Source organism: Gracilinanus agilis, chromosome 2, assembly GCF_016433145.1.
Source record: "Gracilinanus agilis isolate LMUSP501 chromosome 2, AgileGrace, whole genome shotgun sequence".
Classification (NCBI taxonomy): domain Eukaryota; kingdom Metazoa; phylum Chordata; class Mammalia; order Didelphimorphia; family Didelphidae; genus Gracilinanus; species Gracilinanus agilis.
Window position 1 is genome coordinate 391,127,811 of NC_058131.1, and position 19,335 is coordinate 391,147,145.

At 40.8% G+C, this 19,335-nt stretch overlaps 1 protein-coding gene across 1 annotated transcript in view; it reads right to left on the reverse strand.

The window, feature by feature from the left end:
* Positions 1 to 19,335, reverse strand: part of ADAMTS2 (ADAM metallopeptidase with thrombospondin type 1 motif 2) — a 489,415-nt gene that overhangs the window by 326,968 nt on the left and 143,112 nt on the right. The window contains exon 3 of the mRNA XM_044664491.1: positions 9,052 to 9,202. Coding sequence (XP_044520426.1) covers positions 9,052 to 9,202 — 151 coding nt within the window. The remainder of the gene's footprint in view (positions 1 to 9,051; positions 9,203 to 19,335) is intronic.

A 19,335-nucleotide genomic window follows, 5' to 3' on the forward strand; every position in this document is an offset into this window, starting at 1 on the left:
TTTCTTTCTTTCTTTCTTTCTTTCTTTCTTTCTTTCTTTCTCTCTCTCTCTCTCTTTCTTTCTTTCTTCTTTCCTTCCTTCCTTCCTTCCCTTACCTTCTGTCTTAGTATCAAGCCCAAGATAGAAAAGCTATAATGGCTAGGTAATTGGAGTTACCCAGAGTCACTCAGCTAAGAAGTGTCTGATGCCAATTTTGAACTCAGAACCTCCCCTCTCCAGGCCTGGCATTTTATCTACTGTGCTACCTAGCTGCTTTTAATTTGCATTTCTGTAATTATTAGTGATGCTGAACACTGTTCAAGTGATTGTTTACACTTTGTTTCCCCTTTCATAAATTGTCTTCTCATATTCTTTGACCTTGATTTATCCACTGGAGATTGGATTAGGTTTTTAAATACTTTTTATCAGACTCTTATGAATTAATTGATACAATTAGCAAGCATCAGAGTCAGGATGCTTGATAAGCCTGGGCCTTCAAACTCCAAGGCCTCTTTTCCCTATGCTCTCCTGACTCCCTGCCTTCAAATAAATCAGCAGGGGTAAAAAAAAAGTATTTTTGTTTTTGTAAGAGGGCAAATGTGTATGCCTTTTTGGGGAAGTTATTCCAAAAGGTGAGTATGCCAGTCAGTCAAGGAATATGATTGATTACAGAGCAGTGAATCCATTGTGTCAGGGCAGCCTCACACCAGGGCTGAGGCAACAACCAGACAGCCTGGTTAGGAGTGAAGGTGGGCAGATCCATTGATATTCTGACATTCTTACAGGTCTCAAACTTACATCCCAAGCACTGGGCCTGTTTATATCGACTTTAGAGCTTTCTTACCTCATGCAGAGACTATTGGGAGCTCAGCACTGTGCCTTTCTGATATAGCATCTGTCTGGGCTTGTTGATACTATCCCCAAATGCTAGAATCAGCACTAGGACCAGAACACATTCAAAACCCACCAGCTGAATGTACAACCTCAATTATCACTCTCCCCATACTCTCACAAACCAAGATTCACCCAAGGAATGAACTCAAACCTCCAGGGATCTACATTCATAGAACTTCACAAAACTGTCAGAATCTAGGCCTTGTCCCTCAAAGTGTTTGGAGGATCATTTTGCTGTTCAGTCATTTCAGTTGTGTCCAACTCTTTGTGACCCCCATTTGAGTTTTCTTGGCATATTGGAGGGGTTCACCAATTTCTTCTCTTGCTCATTTTATAGATGAGGAAACTGAGGCAAACAGGGTTAAATGACTTGCCCAGGATCACACAGCCAGTAAGTGTTGGAGACTAGATTTGAATTCAGGTCTTCCTGATTCTAGAGCTGGCACTATATCTGCTATGCCACCTACTTAGAGACAAAACTCTCACAAAATATTCACACTCAAGTTTCCATAGTCATTACTCTCTAATCTGTCTGTCAGTTAGTCAGTCTGTCTCTTTGTCTGTCTGTCTCTCTGTGTCTCTCTGTGTCTGTGTCTGTCTGTCTCTCTCTTTATCTCCTTTTTTCAAAGGAGGTAACTGGGGCAAACAGAGATTAAATAACTTGGCCAAGATCACGCAACTAATACGTATCTAAGATGGGATTTGAACTCAGGTCTTCCTGACTCCAACATTCTCTCTGCTGTGTGACCAATTGCTCCTGTAAGATCAGAGCAGCACCCACTCACTCCCTATTATCTAGTGAATTAAATCCAAATGCTTTTGCCAGGCATTTACCAGGCCAAGTTCTTCCACAATCTTTCACCAACCTACTTTTACAACCTTATATAACTCTCCTCCATTTACTCTGTACTCCAGCCAAACCAGACTCCTGGCCTCTGAACATTCTTTGCCTTTCCTATCATTATGCTATTTCTGAGACCATTCTCCAGGCCTGGAATGCCCTCTCCTCCAGGCCAGAGAGGTGGTGAACACCAATCATCATTGCTATTGAAGGAAGTTGAAGCCAGGAGGGTCCCTTGAATAAGGGAGTTCTAAGCTTCAGTAGGGCTAAATTCAATCGAGTATCTACAGTAAGTCCAGGGAAGAGCTCCCAGGAGGGGAGGACCACCAGACTGCTAAGGAGGAGGGAACTAGCCAGGCTGGAGAAATGGAGAAATTTTCCATACTGATCAGCGGTGGGATTAGGCTTTGAGTGGCTGCTGCATCTCCATCTTGGGACAGGAGGAAGATATGTCTCAAAAAATAAATAAAAATCTTCCTCCTCTCCCTCTCTTTATCTATTATATTTCTACCTTTTCTTTACTGTACAGCTAGGTGGAACAGTGGTAGGGCCTAGAGTAGGGAAGATCTGAGTTTGAATCCAGCCTCTGACACTTCCTAACTGTGTGGCCCTAGGCAAGTCACTTAACCCTGTTTGCCTGAGTTTCTCATCTGTAAATGAGCTGGAGAAGGAAATGGCAAGCCACTCTAGTATCTCTGCCCAGAAAATTCCAAATGAGGTCATGAAGAGTCAGACATGACCAAAACAACAACAATCCCCTTCTTCATATCCCCGACATGACGATCCTCCTCAGCCCTCAGGTAGTATTATATACCTCTCTAAAAATCAATTAGATCGAATTTATTAGGGGGGCAGCTAGATGGATCAGTGGATTAAGAGTCAGGCCTAGAGATGGGAGGTCCAGGGTTCAAATCTTGCCTCAGACACTTCTTAGCTATGTGACCCTGGGCAAGTCATTTAACCCCCATTGCTTAGCCCTTACTGCTCTTCTGCCTTGGAACCAATACACAGTATTGACTCTAAGATGGAAGGTAAGGGTTTTTTAAAAAAAGGAATTTATTAGAAACACTTACTATATGCCAGTAGGTACTCTATGAGATGCTGGGTATACAAAGACAAAAATGAAACACTCCTTGACTTCAAAGAACTTATATTCAACTGGGGGAGTATTTATCACATACACTTTGTACATAATTATATGCTTGTATCTTATCCTATTAAACTGTAAATCTGTAATGGCAGGAGTGATGTCTTTCCTAAACTGTATCTTTCCTACCTCTACCCCACTGCCACATTTACCAGAGTGCTTTGTGCCCAGGAGGTGCTTAATAGATATTTAATTGGATTAATGAATGAATGAGGGTCCGGTATCCCATAGCCAAATCAGATCTGGAGTCTTATCTTCCTTCTTTTCCTATTCCCTACTACCATAAGCGATGGAAACTACTGGTGAGGAACAGGAAAGAAGTTCTCCTAAGGCTCAACTTTTACATAATCCCATGTCCTCCTGGGATCTGGCCTGGGGGCTAGTGTTGACTGACTCTTTCCACTCACTCACTGGTTTGGTTAAAGTCATAAAGCCGTTTATTGTATTTATCTAACTCCCTGTTCTTCCCACATTTGTCCCCCTGAATGCTTCCTCTTTCTTAAGGAAGTTTAAGTCCCAGAAGAATGTCCAGTAATCCCTCAATGTTTACGATAAAAATTGAGTGGTTTGGGGCTTGGGGTTTTTGTTTTTCCTGACAGCTGGAATGATGTTCCCATTTTCCTGGTTAGTCTAATGTGGCTCCTCCCACCTCCTGGGGAGAAATCATTCCATAACTTTGGGCAAATATGCTTCTATTTCATTGAAGTCTACTACTGCCAGGGATTTTGGTAAATTCATAAATAACAATAATGCTAATAGCTATTATTTCTATAGCACATTAAGGTTTTAAGAAGTGCCTGACAAATATCATCTCCTTTGATCCTCACAACAACCTGAGGAAGTTCATTCAATTCAATATCCATTTTACAGCTGGGGAAACTGAGACAAGAGATAGCTTGATTTGCCCAGGATCACAGAGCTCCAATGTGTCTGAGACTGAATTTGAATTCAGGTCTTCCTGCCTCCCACCCAATGCTCTATCCACTGTGCCACTTAGCTGCCTCATTAGCTTTTTATCTCACATCTCTATAGCATTTTAAGGCTAACAAAATGCTTTCTTCATCACAACCCTATGAGGTCGCTAAGAGACTTATTCTTCCCATCATTGCAAAGCTAAATAAGAGTCAAAGAAGGATTTCAACCCAGGTCTCTTAACTCTAAATTTAGACTGGAAGCCCTACTGCCTCTTAGGTCTCTGTCAAAGAAACCAAGAGCTCCTCAGGGCACTTGCCACTATTACTAAGAAGATCCCTTAATTGCTAATGGAGAAGAAATGCTCTATTATCTGTGAATGTGAATCACGCTCCTAGAAAACCTACCTGTTTGGACTATGAGGTCACAAACTAAACAGCATCATTTCAACTGAGATTGTGACATGTGTCCTACCTTCAGAATGTACATACCTGGGGGTGCCCTGGTCATGCTACTATGCTGAGACATACGGCTTCCAGGTACCTCTGGGTGCCTGCTCTGACCTCCTATGATAGTCCTGATATCATTCCAGGCCTGGTTGCATTGCCCAAGAGGAAATAAAATTACAGCTAAGCCTAGGATGAAATCAGGTCTATAAACTTAAGACAAACATGCAACATCACCCTCCAAAGGTGATTGGCATCTAGGATCAACATCCCAGGCGCCCCGGGAATAAATAATTCTTGTTCCAAAGTCTTTCCTAGGGAGTTTATCATGGTCCTGATTTCTGGCTGGCCCCAACAACAGCAATAGCAGTGGGTCACTGTCTTGGAGAGAAGTGGTTGTTCACATCCTCAAGGAAGATTAAAGAAATTGCAGACCCTGCCACAAAAGGGCCTTAGAAATCATCTTGTTCCATCCCTTCATTTTACAGATGAGAAAACTGAGACCCTGAATGAGAAAGAGTTTTGCCTAATGTTAGTGCTGTGGGCAGAAACTCAGTTTTCCTGATTCTTGGCCACACTCGTACCTATTGTCTAAAGTAAACCATTTATTTAACAATTAATCTTGCCTTTTGGCAATCACAGGTCATAGCTCTGATGCCTTTTGTTCCAACTCAGCTGCAGCCACACATACTGACCCCTCTGGTTTATCATGGGCCTCTTGCACTCATTAGGTCTCTTGCAGGTGAGTCTGACAAGGATCAAAGAAGGGATTGTGGCAAGAGTAGCCATTCTAGAAGTAAAGTTTTTAGGTTGACCAGAAGACCCTGGAGTGACACCAACCTCTCCCATTTCTATTCCTACAAATAGAACAGTAGGAATGAAATTTATTTTCAATAAAATTATGCTGAAATGATTTTAAAACCAGCAAAGTGAATCTTTTTAGAGACTTCTCTAGGTCAATTTAAATCCCATATATCCCATGTGAGGAATTCTGAGAATCTCAACTCTTTAAGAGCAGACATAGCACTCATGGGCAAACCCATCCAAGAATGGGAAATTCCTCCACAATGTCCCAGACAACTGGTCATCCATCTTTTGCTCAAAGACTTCCTGTGACCTGGAGAAGCAGCCCAATCCTCTCTGGGACCATTCTCATTTTTAAGGAGCTTTTATATCAAACTGAAATCTGTCTATCTACATCTGCCACCTACTAATAACGGTTCTTCCCTCTCTGGCCAAGTAGAACAAGTGTAATATTCCTCTTCTACGTGACAATAGTACCTATATTTGAAGATGAAACTGATGGCATTCCTAACACCCCCTATCTCCGGGTTGGCTCTTCTTTCAGGGCCCCAATTCTTTTAAGTGATCCTTATATGTCATGACCTAAAATCTCCCTATCCTCCATGCCATCATTTGAAAGTGCCCCTGATTGCCTGTGTCCTTCCTAACATTCCAAGTCAAACACTAGATAGGGTTTTTTTTCAAACATTTATTAATATTCATTTTTAACATGGTTACATGATTCATGCTCCTACTTTCCCCTTAACCCCCCGCACTCCCCCCACCCATGGCAGATGCGCATTTCCACTAGTTTTGTCATGTGTCTTTGATCAAGACCAATTTCCAAATTGTTGGTAGTTGCATTGGTGTGGTAGTTACTAGATAGGGTTTTGGTGTCTGACCAACACAGAGGAAAGACCAATAATCAGGTTTGGCTGGAGTATAGCCTACATATAGGAAAGTGAAGGAGAACAAGGCTGAAATGGAAATTGGCTGAGGCGTTTGGACCCCCAATGGGATGATATATCAGGTCTCTGCAAAGAAGCATGCTCAGTTGCAGTAAATGATGCAGCCCAGGACTACACACACAAAACCACCTTTCTGATATCTTCGTGACCATGTGCAAGTACTTTTCCACTCTATGACTGTTTTTTCACCTATAGAATGAGGAGGTAGGACTGGATGATTTCTAAGAGCACTTTTCCAATTGTAACATTCCACTGATTCATTTTTCTTAAACCTTTACCTTCTGTCTTAGTATCAGTTCTAAAACAGAAAAGTAGCTAGGCAATTAAGCTTAAGTGACTTGCCCTGAGTCACACATCTAAGAAGGGTCTGAGGCCAGATTTGAATCTTGGACCTCCTGTCTCTGGGCTTGGTGCTTTATCCACTAAGCCACCTAGCTGCCCTCCATGATATTCACTTTTGGAAGATCACTTTGGCAGTTGAACTAGGAAGTGTCTGAGGCCAAATTTGAACGTAGGACCTCCCAACTCTAGGCCTGGCTCTCAATCCACTAAGCCACCCAACTGCCCCCTAAGAAAGTAACATCTTAATTGGAAAGACAGGTGGAATTTTAAGTGGCAGAGAAGCAGGGGAAAGCACTGGAAGAATGTAGAGATAGGAAGATTGGGGGGGACATAGTCATGAAATGGTCATTTAAGAGATTTTACTAGATCTTGGGGGAAAGTGAGAAAGAACTCTGGAAAAGTGGGCTAGAGCTGTATTATTGAGATCTTTGGATATAAAGTTATTGAATATAGGCTTTATGTGCAAGCTATATTATCAAATATAGACATTATATGCAGACTATAAGCAGTGGAGAGCCACTGAAGATTTTTAAGCAAGTCAGTGAGGGGGAAAGAGCTATGCATTTCATAAATTATTCTGGTACCTGGAAAATGGATTGGAAGGGAAAGGAACTAAAGGCAAGAGCAGAGTATGGAGAGAGGACATATTAGGATAGTAGCAACTGGAATAGAAGGAAGGAACAGATTTGAGAAACACTAAGGAAATTGAGTTTGACAGGATGTGAGAATTGATGGGGGATGAAGAGAGGAGGGGAGATTAAGTAGAAGTCAGGAAGGACACTGAGCCTGGGTGATTGAGAAGATTGGTGGTATTACTAATTTAGGGAGTGAAAAGGAGAAAGTGGAAGAGGGATAAATTTTGGAGGTGAGATGATTTCAGTTTTTCCAACTGAATGCTGAATTTGAGTCATTAACGGGATATCCAGGTAGCAATGCCCTAAAAGCAGCTTAATATGCAAGAATGGACCTCTGGAAAGAGGTCAGGGCTAGTAATATAAATAAAGAAATCATTTACATAGAGAAGATGGCTAAAGTATGGATATGGATGAAGGAATAATCTTATTTAATGTTATTAATAACTACTACAAAAACAGAAGATGGAATATGTTTTAGAACTCAAAAAGACTTCAAAAAGTTGGAAAGAAGGTACAAAACAATTTGAAGTTTAATAATAATAACTGAAAAGTCCTGCATTTTTGTTTTTAAAAGAGCGCTTTCACATGTATAAACTGGAAAAGTAGTTGGAGTCAGATCACAGAGTGCCTCAAAATGACAGGCTAAGGGTTTTGGACTTTATTTAAAGGTCATCAATAGAGCATTCCTGACAATTTTTGAGCAATTTTTTTATCTGACTGGTACATTTTAAAAGTACCCATTTCAACGCCAACTTCATTGTATTCCATGTCCTAGGGTAGGCATTTCTAAACTGTGAAGCTAAGAAAGGCACTGAGCTCACTGGAGGATTTTCCTTGGCTAAGAAATTTCATGGAATAAAATGAGTCACTGTATCCCTTGCTTTCAACATTCTTCCATTCCGATCCCCACTGATTACCCAGCAGGTAATATTTTTATAAGCCCCAAAGATAAAGAAAAAAAATGGGCTCAGAACTCACAGAGGACAAACTTCTAAGGTCTGGTCGTCAGATCCCTTGTGCCGCTACTTGCTGGCAAGTCCCTGACACTAAAACATATGGGGAGTGCCCACCCCTCCCCTCAAGTCACCTGTAATATAAGGTATATGATCTCAAAAATGGCCAGTGTCTAGTAGCAGTGCAATAATCCAGGATACTCCTGAAGGACTTATGAGAAGGAATGCTATCCACATTGAGAGAAAGAACTGTGGGAGTAGAAACACAAAAGAAAAACATACGACTTATCACTTATCACATGTATATATGGGTATGTTATTTGGGGTTTAGGCTTTAAAAGACTGCACTATAACAAAAATGAAAAAGATATAAATAGGTATCAAGTGATAACATTTGTACAACTCAGTGGAATTGCTTGTTGGCTCTGGGTTGGGGGAAGGAAGAGGGAAGGGAAAGAAAACAAATCATGGAAAAATATTTTTAAAATAAAAAAAATTTTAATGGCCAATGTCCTTCTAGTGACAGAATATGCGTGTTACTTGAGGGTTGGCCCACATATCCAAGACTCAAAAGCCCAGCAGGTGAAATAGTGTAAGCAGAAGTATCTTAAAAACATATAAGATGGCGGTTTTTCTCCAAGAGAAATACAACCTCTTTCTGACCCGCTTTCCAAAGAAAGCAGCTAGAACAAAATGAAGAAAAGAAAGAATTTTCCATGGTCTATCCTGGCAAGGCCAAGTTAGGATTTTGAAGCTTTTATTTATCAAATTTTCACTCTCTCTCTGTCTCTCAAAACAAATCAAAGACATTGCCTTCAAGTAGAAAACTTTTGTCTTCACAGACAAAAAAGCCTGCATCTTCTGTTCTCAAAACAAAAATTGGTTAGTTAAATTTTAAAAAGAGCTGATGAAATTTTTTCCCTGTAATCCATACTACTGATTTAGTCAGTCAGCTTTATGTACCCTAAGCTCAACAGAAAATCCCTGGGTTCTAGAAGCTGCAGTACACTTTGGTTCTAGACAATCTGGCAATTGCTTGCCTCTCAGGATACGAAGGGCACATATGGACAGCCAAGGACAGAGAACTCTTGAGCAACTCAACAACCAACAAGGCCTTTTCCTCCACCAGTCTTGAATGTTCCCAGCCTTACCTGAATACATGGTCCTGCTGTCATTAAGAAAGAGCTTTGGAGAAGGGGGCCTGCGGTAGACCACATGCATCCTGCCATCATTCTCCTCCGACATTCCCTTCTCCAGAGGCTCAATGAAGAATTCGTCCTTGTCTGTGCGGATCATGCCAGCCTAAAGGAAAGGGATGGAGATAGAACATTTCAAATTCCTGTCCATGCAAGAGCCATTCACAATCAACAGTTACAATATGCTTAAACACACTTTAATCCTCTCGAGAGAGCAGTTAGAAGGCAGAGAGTAAGCAAGGTGAATTCTTTATTAGAGCCAAATAAAGCCCTGGCTCCCCAGTCTGACAAGGAAGGGCAATGGTAACACAGGAGCTTCCAGGGATTCTGACTTCAACCCAATTAGCCAAGGCTTGGACAGGAATGTGGGTGGGACAGGAGAACCCAAATTCAAAGACCATGGCCTAAGGCACAGCACAGTGGAAATGGGGGGGTCTGGCCTTAGCTATCTATCATGCCCAATTTGCTCCAGGGGTGCTCGGTTCCCACAGCTTGATAAGCTGGGCCTCTATGCATTGCTGTGGACTGGAGCAGAAACACTAATTTATGGGACACTGACTGCCATCAGCTGTGCCCATTCCAGGACAGGATCTGAGCCCTAGAAACAACACTTATCCCCAAGAGGGTGACTCTGCCTCCTCACCATTCTCCATTCCTTCATAGGGCTAGACTTGCTGACTCTCTCTCAAGCAGCTATGATACAGCTGTAAGAGCCTTGGACTTGGAGTTTTTAAAAAATGGTTTGAATCTCAGTTTTGTCAATTATTTCCTATGTCTTTTAACCTTTCGGTATCCCTCATTTTCTTCTTTTGTGAAATGGGAGAATAACATCTTTACCACTTAACCAATAGGATTGTGGTAAGAGTCGAAAGAAATAATTTCTGGAAGATGCTTTATAAAGCAAAGCATTAATGAATTTGAATTATTTTTATTCTAATTATTATTTGGGAAGGAAGATTCCTCATATGAAGTAATTCTACCCCAAAGCCATAGTCTAAGAATCAACTGCTCCTTCACTCACGTACTCCACAAATACCAATTAAGAACCTGTTATATAGGAGGCAGCTGGGTGACTCAGTCGATTGAACTCCAGGCCCAGAGATGGGAGGTCCCTAGTTCAAATCTGTCCTCAGATGCTTCTTAGCTGTGTGACCCTGGGCAAGTCACTTAACCCCCATTGCCTAGTCCTTACCACTGTGCTGCCTTGGAACCAACACACAGTACTGATTCTAAGGCAGAAAATAAAAACTTTAAAAAAATCTATTATGTGAATGGTGTCAGGGGTAGTGGACCAGTCTTGGAGTCAAGAAGATCTGTATTCAAATTCTGCCTCTGGAGCACACAGACCATTTGTTTGACCATGGGCAAGGCACTTAAGCTTTCAGAATCTCAGGCAGTTTCTAAGATTTTTTATTATAGAAGAGTTGCATTAGTGGAGGAGGTTTCCACATCAGTTATTGCTCTCACTAATGAAAAATTTCCTCTACTACTTCCCTCACTGGTGATAGTAACAAAATGATTAATATGAAATATATTAAAATAAAAATAGGACATATATGAATTATTATTATTGGTAGTAGTAGTCACAAGGGAGAAATCCATGAGAGAAACCATTTTACCCAAAAGACATAGGCCAAGACCCAATTGCTCATTTGTTCATTCCACAGACATTTATTATACACCTACAATATATATAATCTTCAATAAGCCAACAGAGTTTGGGTGAAAACCAAACTTTTAGCCCAGATTCTTCCAATTAGGCAATATTCACAGAGTTGACTATGAAAACCACAAGGAGGACCTAAAGACCAAAGAACCAAGCTATCCTTCTTCACATTCACACAGTGACATTATTTTTGTTATTTTCTACAGGCTTGTGGGTGACAGAGTTTGCAGCAACAAACAGCTGGTATGCATGCTGGAGTGGCTCGAGTTCCTGTTAATCCTATGAATCACTGGCTTTCTAGGAAGCATGGGGACACAACAGAAAGTGAATCTGGTTTCTTGTGTTTCTCCAGGAAACAGGCAAGACAAGGGAGGAGGGCCTTTTACATTTAACAAGAGACCATCATAACCTGAGCAGGTTTGGGCTAAAGCATAAGCAGCGTGAGTTTTCACTTCTTCTTCTTCTTGAAACATAGAGCCTGGTGGAAAGAAAAGAAAAGCTACTCTATATGGGGCCAGAGAAGCCAGGTTTAAATCCCACCTCTGTCATTACTGATGTGACCACAGATCAATCAATGTAAAATGAGGAGGTTGGGCTACGTGGCCTCTAAGGATCATTCCAATTTTAAATCTAAGGGTCTTATGATCCATCTGGTGGAAATGTATTCCAGGTTCTAGATCCACTCTATTTCCCTCTAACTTCCACTATAATTTTAAGTAAAGGTCAGAGCTAGGACAAACACAAATGCCTGAGTGGACTTGAATAAGTCCCATCGGTCTTATTCTATCCTGCTGTGTATCTCTTCCTCTCATTGATTAATTCCCTAAATTGCCTTGAATTCATCATCTCTGTTGTGATCATTAACATGGGTTGAATTGGCTATTTTAATGATGAAATCGACCTAAGGAAGTGGAATGAGAAAGTGGAAAAAGAAAACTCCTCTGACTTATGCTTCTCTGTCTCAACTGCTTCCCAGCATCCTATTAGTATACCTTCGCAGATAGCTCTACCCTGAGCACTCTTCCCTCCCTTGTCCCTCGTCAACTTAACTTACTCCAATGGCTTCATGGATCACCTTCCTATTCATGATTATGAAATCTATAATATCCTGATCTTCATCCTAAATTCCAGACTCAAATTTCTAATTTCTGCTTGGATACCTGTTGTAGGGTTGCATTCTAGCCCCTAGTTAATTGCTTGAGGCTTATTTTGTGATTATGATATGCCCCAAATTAGGAAACTTTAAGTGAATGCTAACCTGTTGATTACACCTATAGAATGTTTTAGAATCTATATATTGGCTCAGAATAATAAGTCAGAAACCCAGGGCATGAACAAACTTTTGACTGCACTTTTGTTCTTTGCTCTACTTCTAGTCACCCTGGTCCACAACTTTGGGATCAATTTCTTTGAATCCTCACTCTCCATCACTCCATATATCTAACTAATTGTGAAGCTTTATCAGTTCTTCTTTCATATCATCAACAGCATCCTTCTCTCCATTCACAGGTGACTCCTCTAGGTCAGGCCCCGACTACGTCTCCCCTAACCTACTGTAATAGCCTTCTATTGGTTCTCTGACTTGTCTTTCTCCAATCTATCCAACACAAAGCTTCCAAAGTGATTTTCCTAAAGTAAAGATCTGATCATGTCACTTTCCTACTCAATAAGCTCCAGTGGTTCCGTATCACCGCTAAGAATAATTATCGAATCCTCTCTTTGGCATTTAAGCCCTTTCCAGACATTATATATTGCTCCCCCCACCCCATACACTCTATGCTCTTATATTGGTCTTCTTATTATCCTAATACTCCATCTCCCATCTCTGTCTTTGTTTTGGCTGTGTCTCAGGCCTGGAACACTCTTTCCCCTGCCTTCTGGCTCTGCAAATATCTAGTTTCTTTGGAAACTCAGTTCAAATACAACTTTTTTTTTCCAGAAGTGTTTTTCTGATTCCTCCAAATCATTTGCCTTGTATCAACTTTGAAAATATTTTATTTTTTTTCCAAGAGACTTTACATTTTTTATTTTATTTTATTAGAACTAGCAAACATTTATTGTTCTCTCATACTTTTTCCTTATACATATTGTTTAAAAATAAAAATCAGACTTTTGGAAAAACAAAATAAATCCCCATATTACTTACATACAAAAATATTCTGGTTCTCGATTCCCTCCTCTCTCTCTTAAGAAGGAAGCAATGTGCTTCTTCTTTGTCCTCTGGAATTATGGTTGATCATTTACAAATACTTTAATATATTTATATATGTACATGTTATCTCCCCTAATAAAATGTAAGCTTGTTGAAAGCAAGGACTTTTAAAAAATGTTTTTGTATCCTCAGTGCCTATCACAATGCCTGGTACATTAATAAATGTTTGTTGATTGATTGAGGTAACCCTTTATAAATATTATGATAGCCAATAGCATTATAGCTCCTCACACCTTTCTCTGTGCTCACAAGGGCTTGCACACAGTGGCACTATAGGAAGGCTATGTGATATAGGGCAAAAAGTTTTGAATTAAGACAAACATGAGTTCAAATTCTTCTTCTGACTTGTCCTAGCTATATGTTCCTAGACAAGTCAATTAACCTCTCTGAGCCTCAGTTTTCTCGTTCAAAAAATGTTTAGTGTGAGTAACCAAGAAAACAAGGCTGTTACCTCCCAGGCCTACCATAAAGCTCAAGTGCAATAATGGAAAAGCATGTTTCTGATCTCCAAGTGTTATATATCAGTTATTATTAATGTTGTAAGCATTATAGACTTAAAGCAAAAGGGGACATGAGATGGGGAGTCCACTAAATATGTAATATACACATTAATGTTTCACAGATTATAGCCAAGACCACAAGAGCAGGTCTTTATAAGAAGAGTCCCAGTGGATTTACTGTTCAATATAAAGTGAAACTCTCTTCTCCCTTCCTTACTCTTTCAACCAATTACAATTCTCATAGATTCCAAAGCATAGAGCTGGGGATAGAAATAACATCTTGCTAATCTATCAGTCACTGAGAACCCCTGGGTATAGCAAAGAAAATGGGTAAAATATCACTGACACACATTAGTGACAGGACTTTTAATTATAAAAAAGGAGAAAATCTTAGAAAGCATATTTGTAGTTGTACCTCCCAACGAGGTGATCTGATATCCAAAGTGGTCAAGTGAGATATTTAGGAGATACAGAATAGACATTTTTGGCATGGCCTACTGTGTGGATTTGCTTTGCTTAGTCATGTTTTTTGACACAAAGAGGTTTTTATTTTTTCTCTTTCTGTATATAATGGGTAAGAAGGAGGAAAGGGTTAACAATAGTGAGAGCAAAGAAAGCCTTCGAAACACTTTTTAAGTGGACAGAAAAGAAAATAAAGAAGTTCAGAAGGAAGCTCAGACAGGAAAGGCAGTTTTGAAAGTAATATGTTCAACTTTATCTACACTTTTTTTTAAAGGAAGTAGTATAAAATGATGTCATAGTTTCTTATACAATCCTATTTTTGCATTCTTCTGTCTACATGCGAATGTTTATTTTGTGTGTGTGGGGGGGATTAAGTTCAAAATAAAGATAAAACGTGAAATTATTCTAAAAAAAATAAGAGTCAGAATAGGTCTTCTCCAAGATCCTTTCTAGCCCTAGCAGCCCAGAAGCCTTTAAGGTCTCTACAAGTTCTAACAATCTGAGATTCTACCTTCTTTGACAACTTCATTATCTTCTTCAAACATTGTCAGATGTTGCCAATAGAGTTAATTTTGGGGAAATTCCTAAGGCAGCAACTCTCCTCCCCTCTACTCCTGGAACACTTACTTACTGTCGGTACCACTCAGTTAGCAATTAATCATGCATAGTCTCAGTTCTCCCAGGCCCACAAAATTTCTCTAATGGTTAGTACTGGGCTTTCATATATCTCCTGCATGATTAACTCTTCTGCATGTTTACATCTTGTTCACCCAGGTGGACTTTAAATCCTATAGGGGTAGAAACCATGTACCCCCCACTCCCATCCATCTAAATATGGGGCTAGGTTCATTGTAGGCTTTTATGTGGCCATTCCTCTCAAAATGACCTACTTATTCCCTCTGATTTTGTTCTGAATGGTCTCCAAATATGGAGTTTATATCTCCTCAATCCCAGATTCCAAAACAAAATTTACAAGATTATATAATTGGAAAGGACCTCAGAGGGTTTCCAGTTTAACTTTTATAGCACAGGAAATCTCCTCTAAAGCATCTCCAATTATTGGTGGTTTAACCTCTTACTGGAGATAGGAAGCTTACTACTTTCCAAGGTGTCCCATTGTACTTTGGGATGGGAAAATTATAAGGAAGTTTTTCATTGCTTCAAATAAAAGATATACATCTCTGCAACTTCTCTCCATCATTCCTAGATCTTCTCATTGGTACCTAGCAGAACAAGTGAAATCCCTTTTTCATATGACAGACTTTTTGCTTCCAGGCTAAACATCTCCAGTTCATTCAAATGTTCTTCATATGACATGATTTCCTGTCCCCTCAGGATTCTCCTCTTACTTCACTGGAAAGATTCTATTTTTTCTTTCCTACGGCAGAATACCAAGATGGAAACAAACTGAGGATGGGAAATAATTTGGATAATCTGCACTGAACACACATTTTTTAATTAACAAATATCACATATGTATACATTATCTCATTTGAGCTACATGACAACCCTACATAGGAATTATTAACCAATTTTTTTTATTAAACATTTTTTTAAACCCTTGTACTTCGGTGTATTGTCTCATAGGTGGAAGATTGGTAAGGGTGGGCAATGGGGGTCAAGTGACTTGCCCAGGGTCACACAGCTGGGATGTGGCTGAGGCCGGGTTTGAACCTAGGACCTCCTGTCTCTAGGCCTGACTCTCACTCCACTGAGCTACCCAGCTGCCCCTTATTAACCAATTTTACAGGTGAGAACACTGAGGATACATTCCAGCAAACCATCTACTATGTACTCTACCTTATATAGTCATTATCAAGGGAGATATCTATGGTAGTACCTTTGAAAAAAAAATGGAAGCCTAGCAACTCAGAGCCCCAAAATGTGCTTTCTTACTGAAAACACATTCAAGTCCTGAGAATGGGATACTTCCTAAACTGGGAAACCTAAATGCAGTCAAATGGCCCTTCCCTATTTTCTTCAGTGCATCTTCCAGTGAGCTCATAATGGGAGTCAATAATAGCAGGTTGTACTATCTATGAGTAGCCACCCAAGAAAACAAGGCTGTTACCTTACAGGCCCACCATAAGGTTTAAATGCAGTAATAGAGGAAAAACATGTTTCTTATCTGCAAGTGTTATATATTGTTATAGTAATGTTCTAAGGATCATAGACTTAAAGCAATAGGGTCACAAGATGAGGAGGACACTAAACAATTCTTGAATTGAAATCAAGGGTGTGGGATATGCAAACATAGGAAAATAAGATTGAGAGGTATGGAAAGTTCACTTCTGGGGCTGAATCTATGTCTTCCTTTTAATTTTTTTAAATGTTTATGTTTTTAAAAACCCTTACCTTCCATCTCAGAATTAATACTGTGTATTGGTTCCAAGGAGGCAATGGGTGTTAAGTGGCTTGCCCAGGTTCACACAGCTAGGAAATGTCTGAGGCCAGATTTGAACCTAGGACCTCCCATCTCTAGACCCGGTTCTCAATCCACAGAGCCACTTAGCTGGCAACTTCCCCCCGACCCCCTTTTACATCTTTTTTAACCTTTTACATTCTGTTTTGGAACAAATATCAAGCATTGGTTCCAAGGCAGAAGAGTAGCAAGAGCTGAGCAATTAGGCTTTAATGACTTACCCAGGGCCACTCAGAAGTGAAGCCTATGTCTTTTCTAAAAAATATCTCTCTTTTGATTCAGTAAGACTTGATAAAGCATTCTCTTCATACCATATGCCTTCTTGGAAGAACTCTGGCTATTGTTCCTGAACTCTGAACAGGATCTACCTTTCTATTTGGCTCTCTGCTTTTGTCCTGGCTTTCTAACCATGCTTTTCTATCTGTTCTTTGCAACATCTGCTCATCAAACCTATTTTGGTAAAAGGTTTAATCCCACCAAAATGCCTTTCCAAGCCCTGCAACCATCAACTTTCACCTTTTCCATTGTGGCTGTGTTTTTTTTTTAATCCTTATCTTCTGTGTATAGGCTCCTTGGTGGAAGAGTGGTAAGGGTGGGCAATGGGGGTCAAGTGACTTGCCCAGGGTCACACCGCTGGGAAGTGTCTGAGGCCAGATTTGAACCTAGGACCTCCTGTCTCTAGGCCTGACTCTCAATCCACTGAGCTACCCAGCTGCCCCTTGGCCATGTTTTGTTTTGTTTTTAATTTAAACATTTATTAATATTCATTTTTAACATGGTTACATGATTCATGCTCCTACTTTCCCCTTCACCCCTCGCTCTCCCCCCACCCATGGCCGACGCACATTTCCACTGGTTTTGACATGTGTCCTTGATCAAGACCAATTTCCAAATTGTTGGTAGTTGCATTGATGTGGTAGTTTCCAGTCTACATCCCCAATCATGTCCACCCCAACCCATGCGTTCAAGCAGTTGTTTTTCTTATATGTTTCCTCTCCTGCAGTCCTTCCTCTGAATGTGGGTAGCATCTTTACCATAAATCCCTCAGAATTGTCCTGGGTCATTGTTTGGCCATGTTTTTTAATTGTAGTCAACAATGGATCTTGAGCAACAAAAACCTGGGTTTAAATCCTATCTTTGCTACCTGTGACCTTGGGGAAGTCACTTAACCTCTGGGCTTCAGATATCTCATTTTAAAAATGAGGTATTTACCCCCTTCCAGCCTTAGAGCTATGAGAATAAGAACAATTTCCTGCTGATCAATACTGACGATAAGCCCTAGAAAGACTCATAGTCTCAAGTCTCAGCAGGGCCTTACCTGGGACACCTCAATTCAACGAGCAATAAAACTAGCATTTATTGAAAACCTACTATGTTCAAAGCGCTGCGTTCTGCTCATTCTGGGCAGTCGGATGGTTAGAATACAGAATGGAAAACGAAGCAAGTCCAATGTGAGACCAGGCCCCAATTCTTCTAATCTAGTTCAGCTCCTACTGTTTGCAAGGCTCAGCATCAGGCCAAGTCAGGGGACGAGGACAAGAAAACCCAGGGAGAAAAAACAGGTTACTCTAGTTACTGTTAAAAGAACCGTGTGCAAACGGCCAGTTTAAAGTTCACTTTTTATAATAGCTCCTCACACATCACGGCAGGTTTCTTCCCAGGCTCTCAAATCTCATTAAAAAAGCCACTAAAACGATCTCAACTTTCCTGACAGAGAATCAGAACCGCAAAGAGGTCGGCTAGGGTCAGACTTGGAGCTCAGCACTTCTTCCTCTGCCTACAAGCCCACATCCCTTCTTGCTTGTTAATGCCATGGAGAGATCCGCCCCTTCTCCCTGGGCTCCATCCACACTCAATCAATTCCTGTGGCCACAGACAGACACAAACGCTGGGATCCGGGCCAGCCGGGAGACAGATTCGGGCCTGGGAGCCTCTGTTGACCTTCTCTTCTGGAGGCTGAGAAGGGCCTCTCTGCTTAATGCTGCATCATCTCCTCTGGATCTAATGGAGCCTCAAAGCCTTTCCCTGAGGTCTACCCGGGAGGTCAGAACCCAGAAACCTCACCTATCCCATGGCTCAGGTGAAAGGGAAAGGAGGGAAGGAGTAAGGCTGAGCAAAGAACTAGCGAGAAATGCTAGTAGCATCATGGACCTTCTTCACCCTCTTAGCTGGTTACCAGATTCACTGAGCAACTAGAAAAGGCTGAAGGCCCTTCCTGACCATTCTACGTGGGCCACAATATTGAACAAATGTCACAGACTTATTTTCTCCATGGCCTGACATCAATATTCTCTCTCAATGAGTTTCATACATTGATGCTGACATAGTTCATGGATTTATGGAGCATCTGGGCTAGAAGGGATGACCTTAGACTCCAACGACTCCTATTTAATAGATGAGGCAACTGGGGCCAAGAAAGTGGAAAACATTGGCCAAGATCACACAATTAATCATATGCAAAACCAATTAGAACCCAGGTCTCCCAGCTCCTAGCCTGGATTCTTCCCCCACTCCCATCCCATCCCAAAGTGTGAGCATCAGATGAGCCTGCAAGAAGGGCTCAATCCATTACTCTTTCATCAGAGACTGAACTAACCCCAGGCTCATTTCCCTTCTTTGGTTTTTTGGAGTGATACTTCCTTCTCCCTCTCCTAATAGTGTAAGATTGATCAGCCTGAGTTTAATGACTGCAAAAGTTAGCTATTTTCAAACCACAATGTGGCTTATTAGAAAGAGACCTGACCTCAGAAGTCAGGCTTCAATTCTCAATTCTATCTACTATTTAGGAGCAAGGTGACTCTGAATAAGTCACTTCCTTTCTCTCAGTTTCCTTGTGTGTCAAATGAGGCAAATGATACTTGTCCTTCGAGCCACCCACACAGGGTGGTTGTGAAGAAAATACATCTTAAGATGGAAGATGCTATAGAAATGTAAGCCAATGGCAATGACAACAATTATCCCAGCACCCGTCCTCACT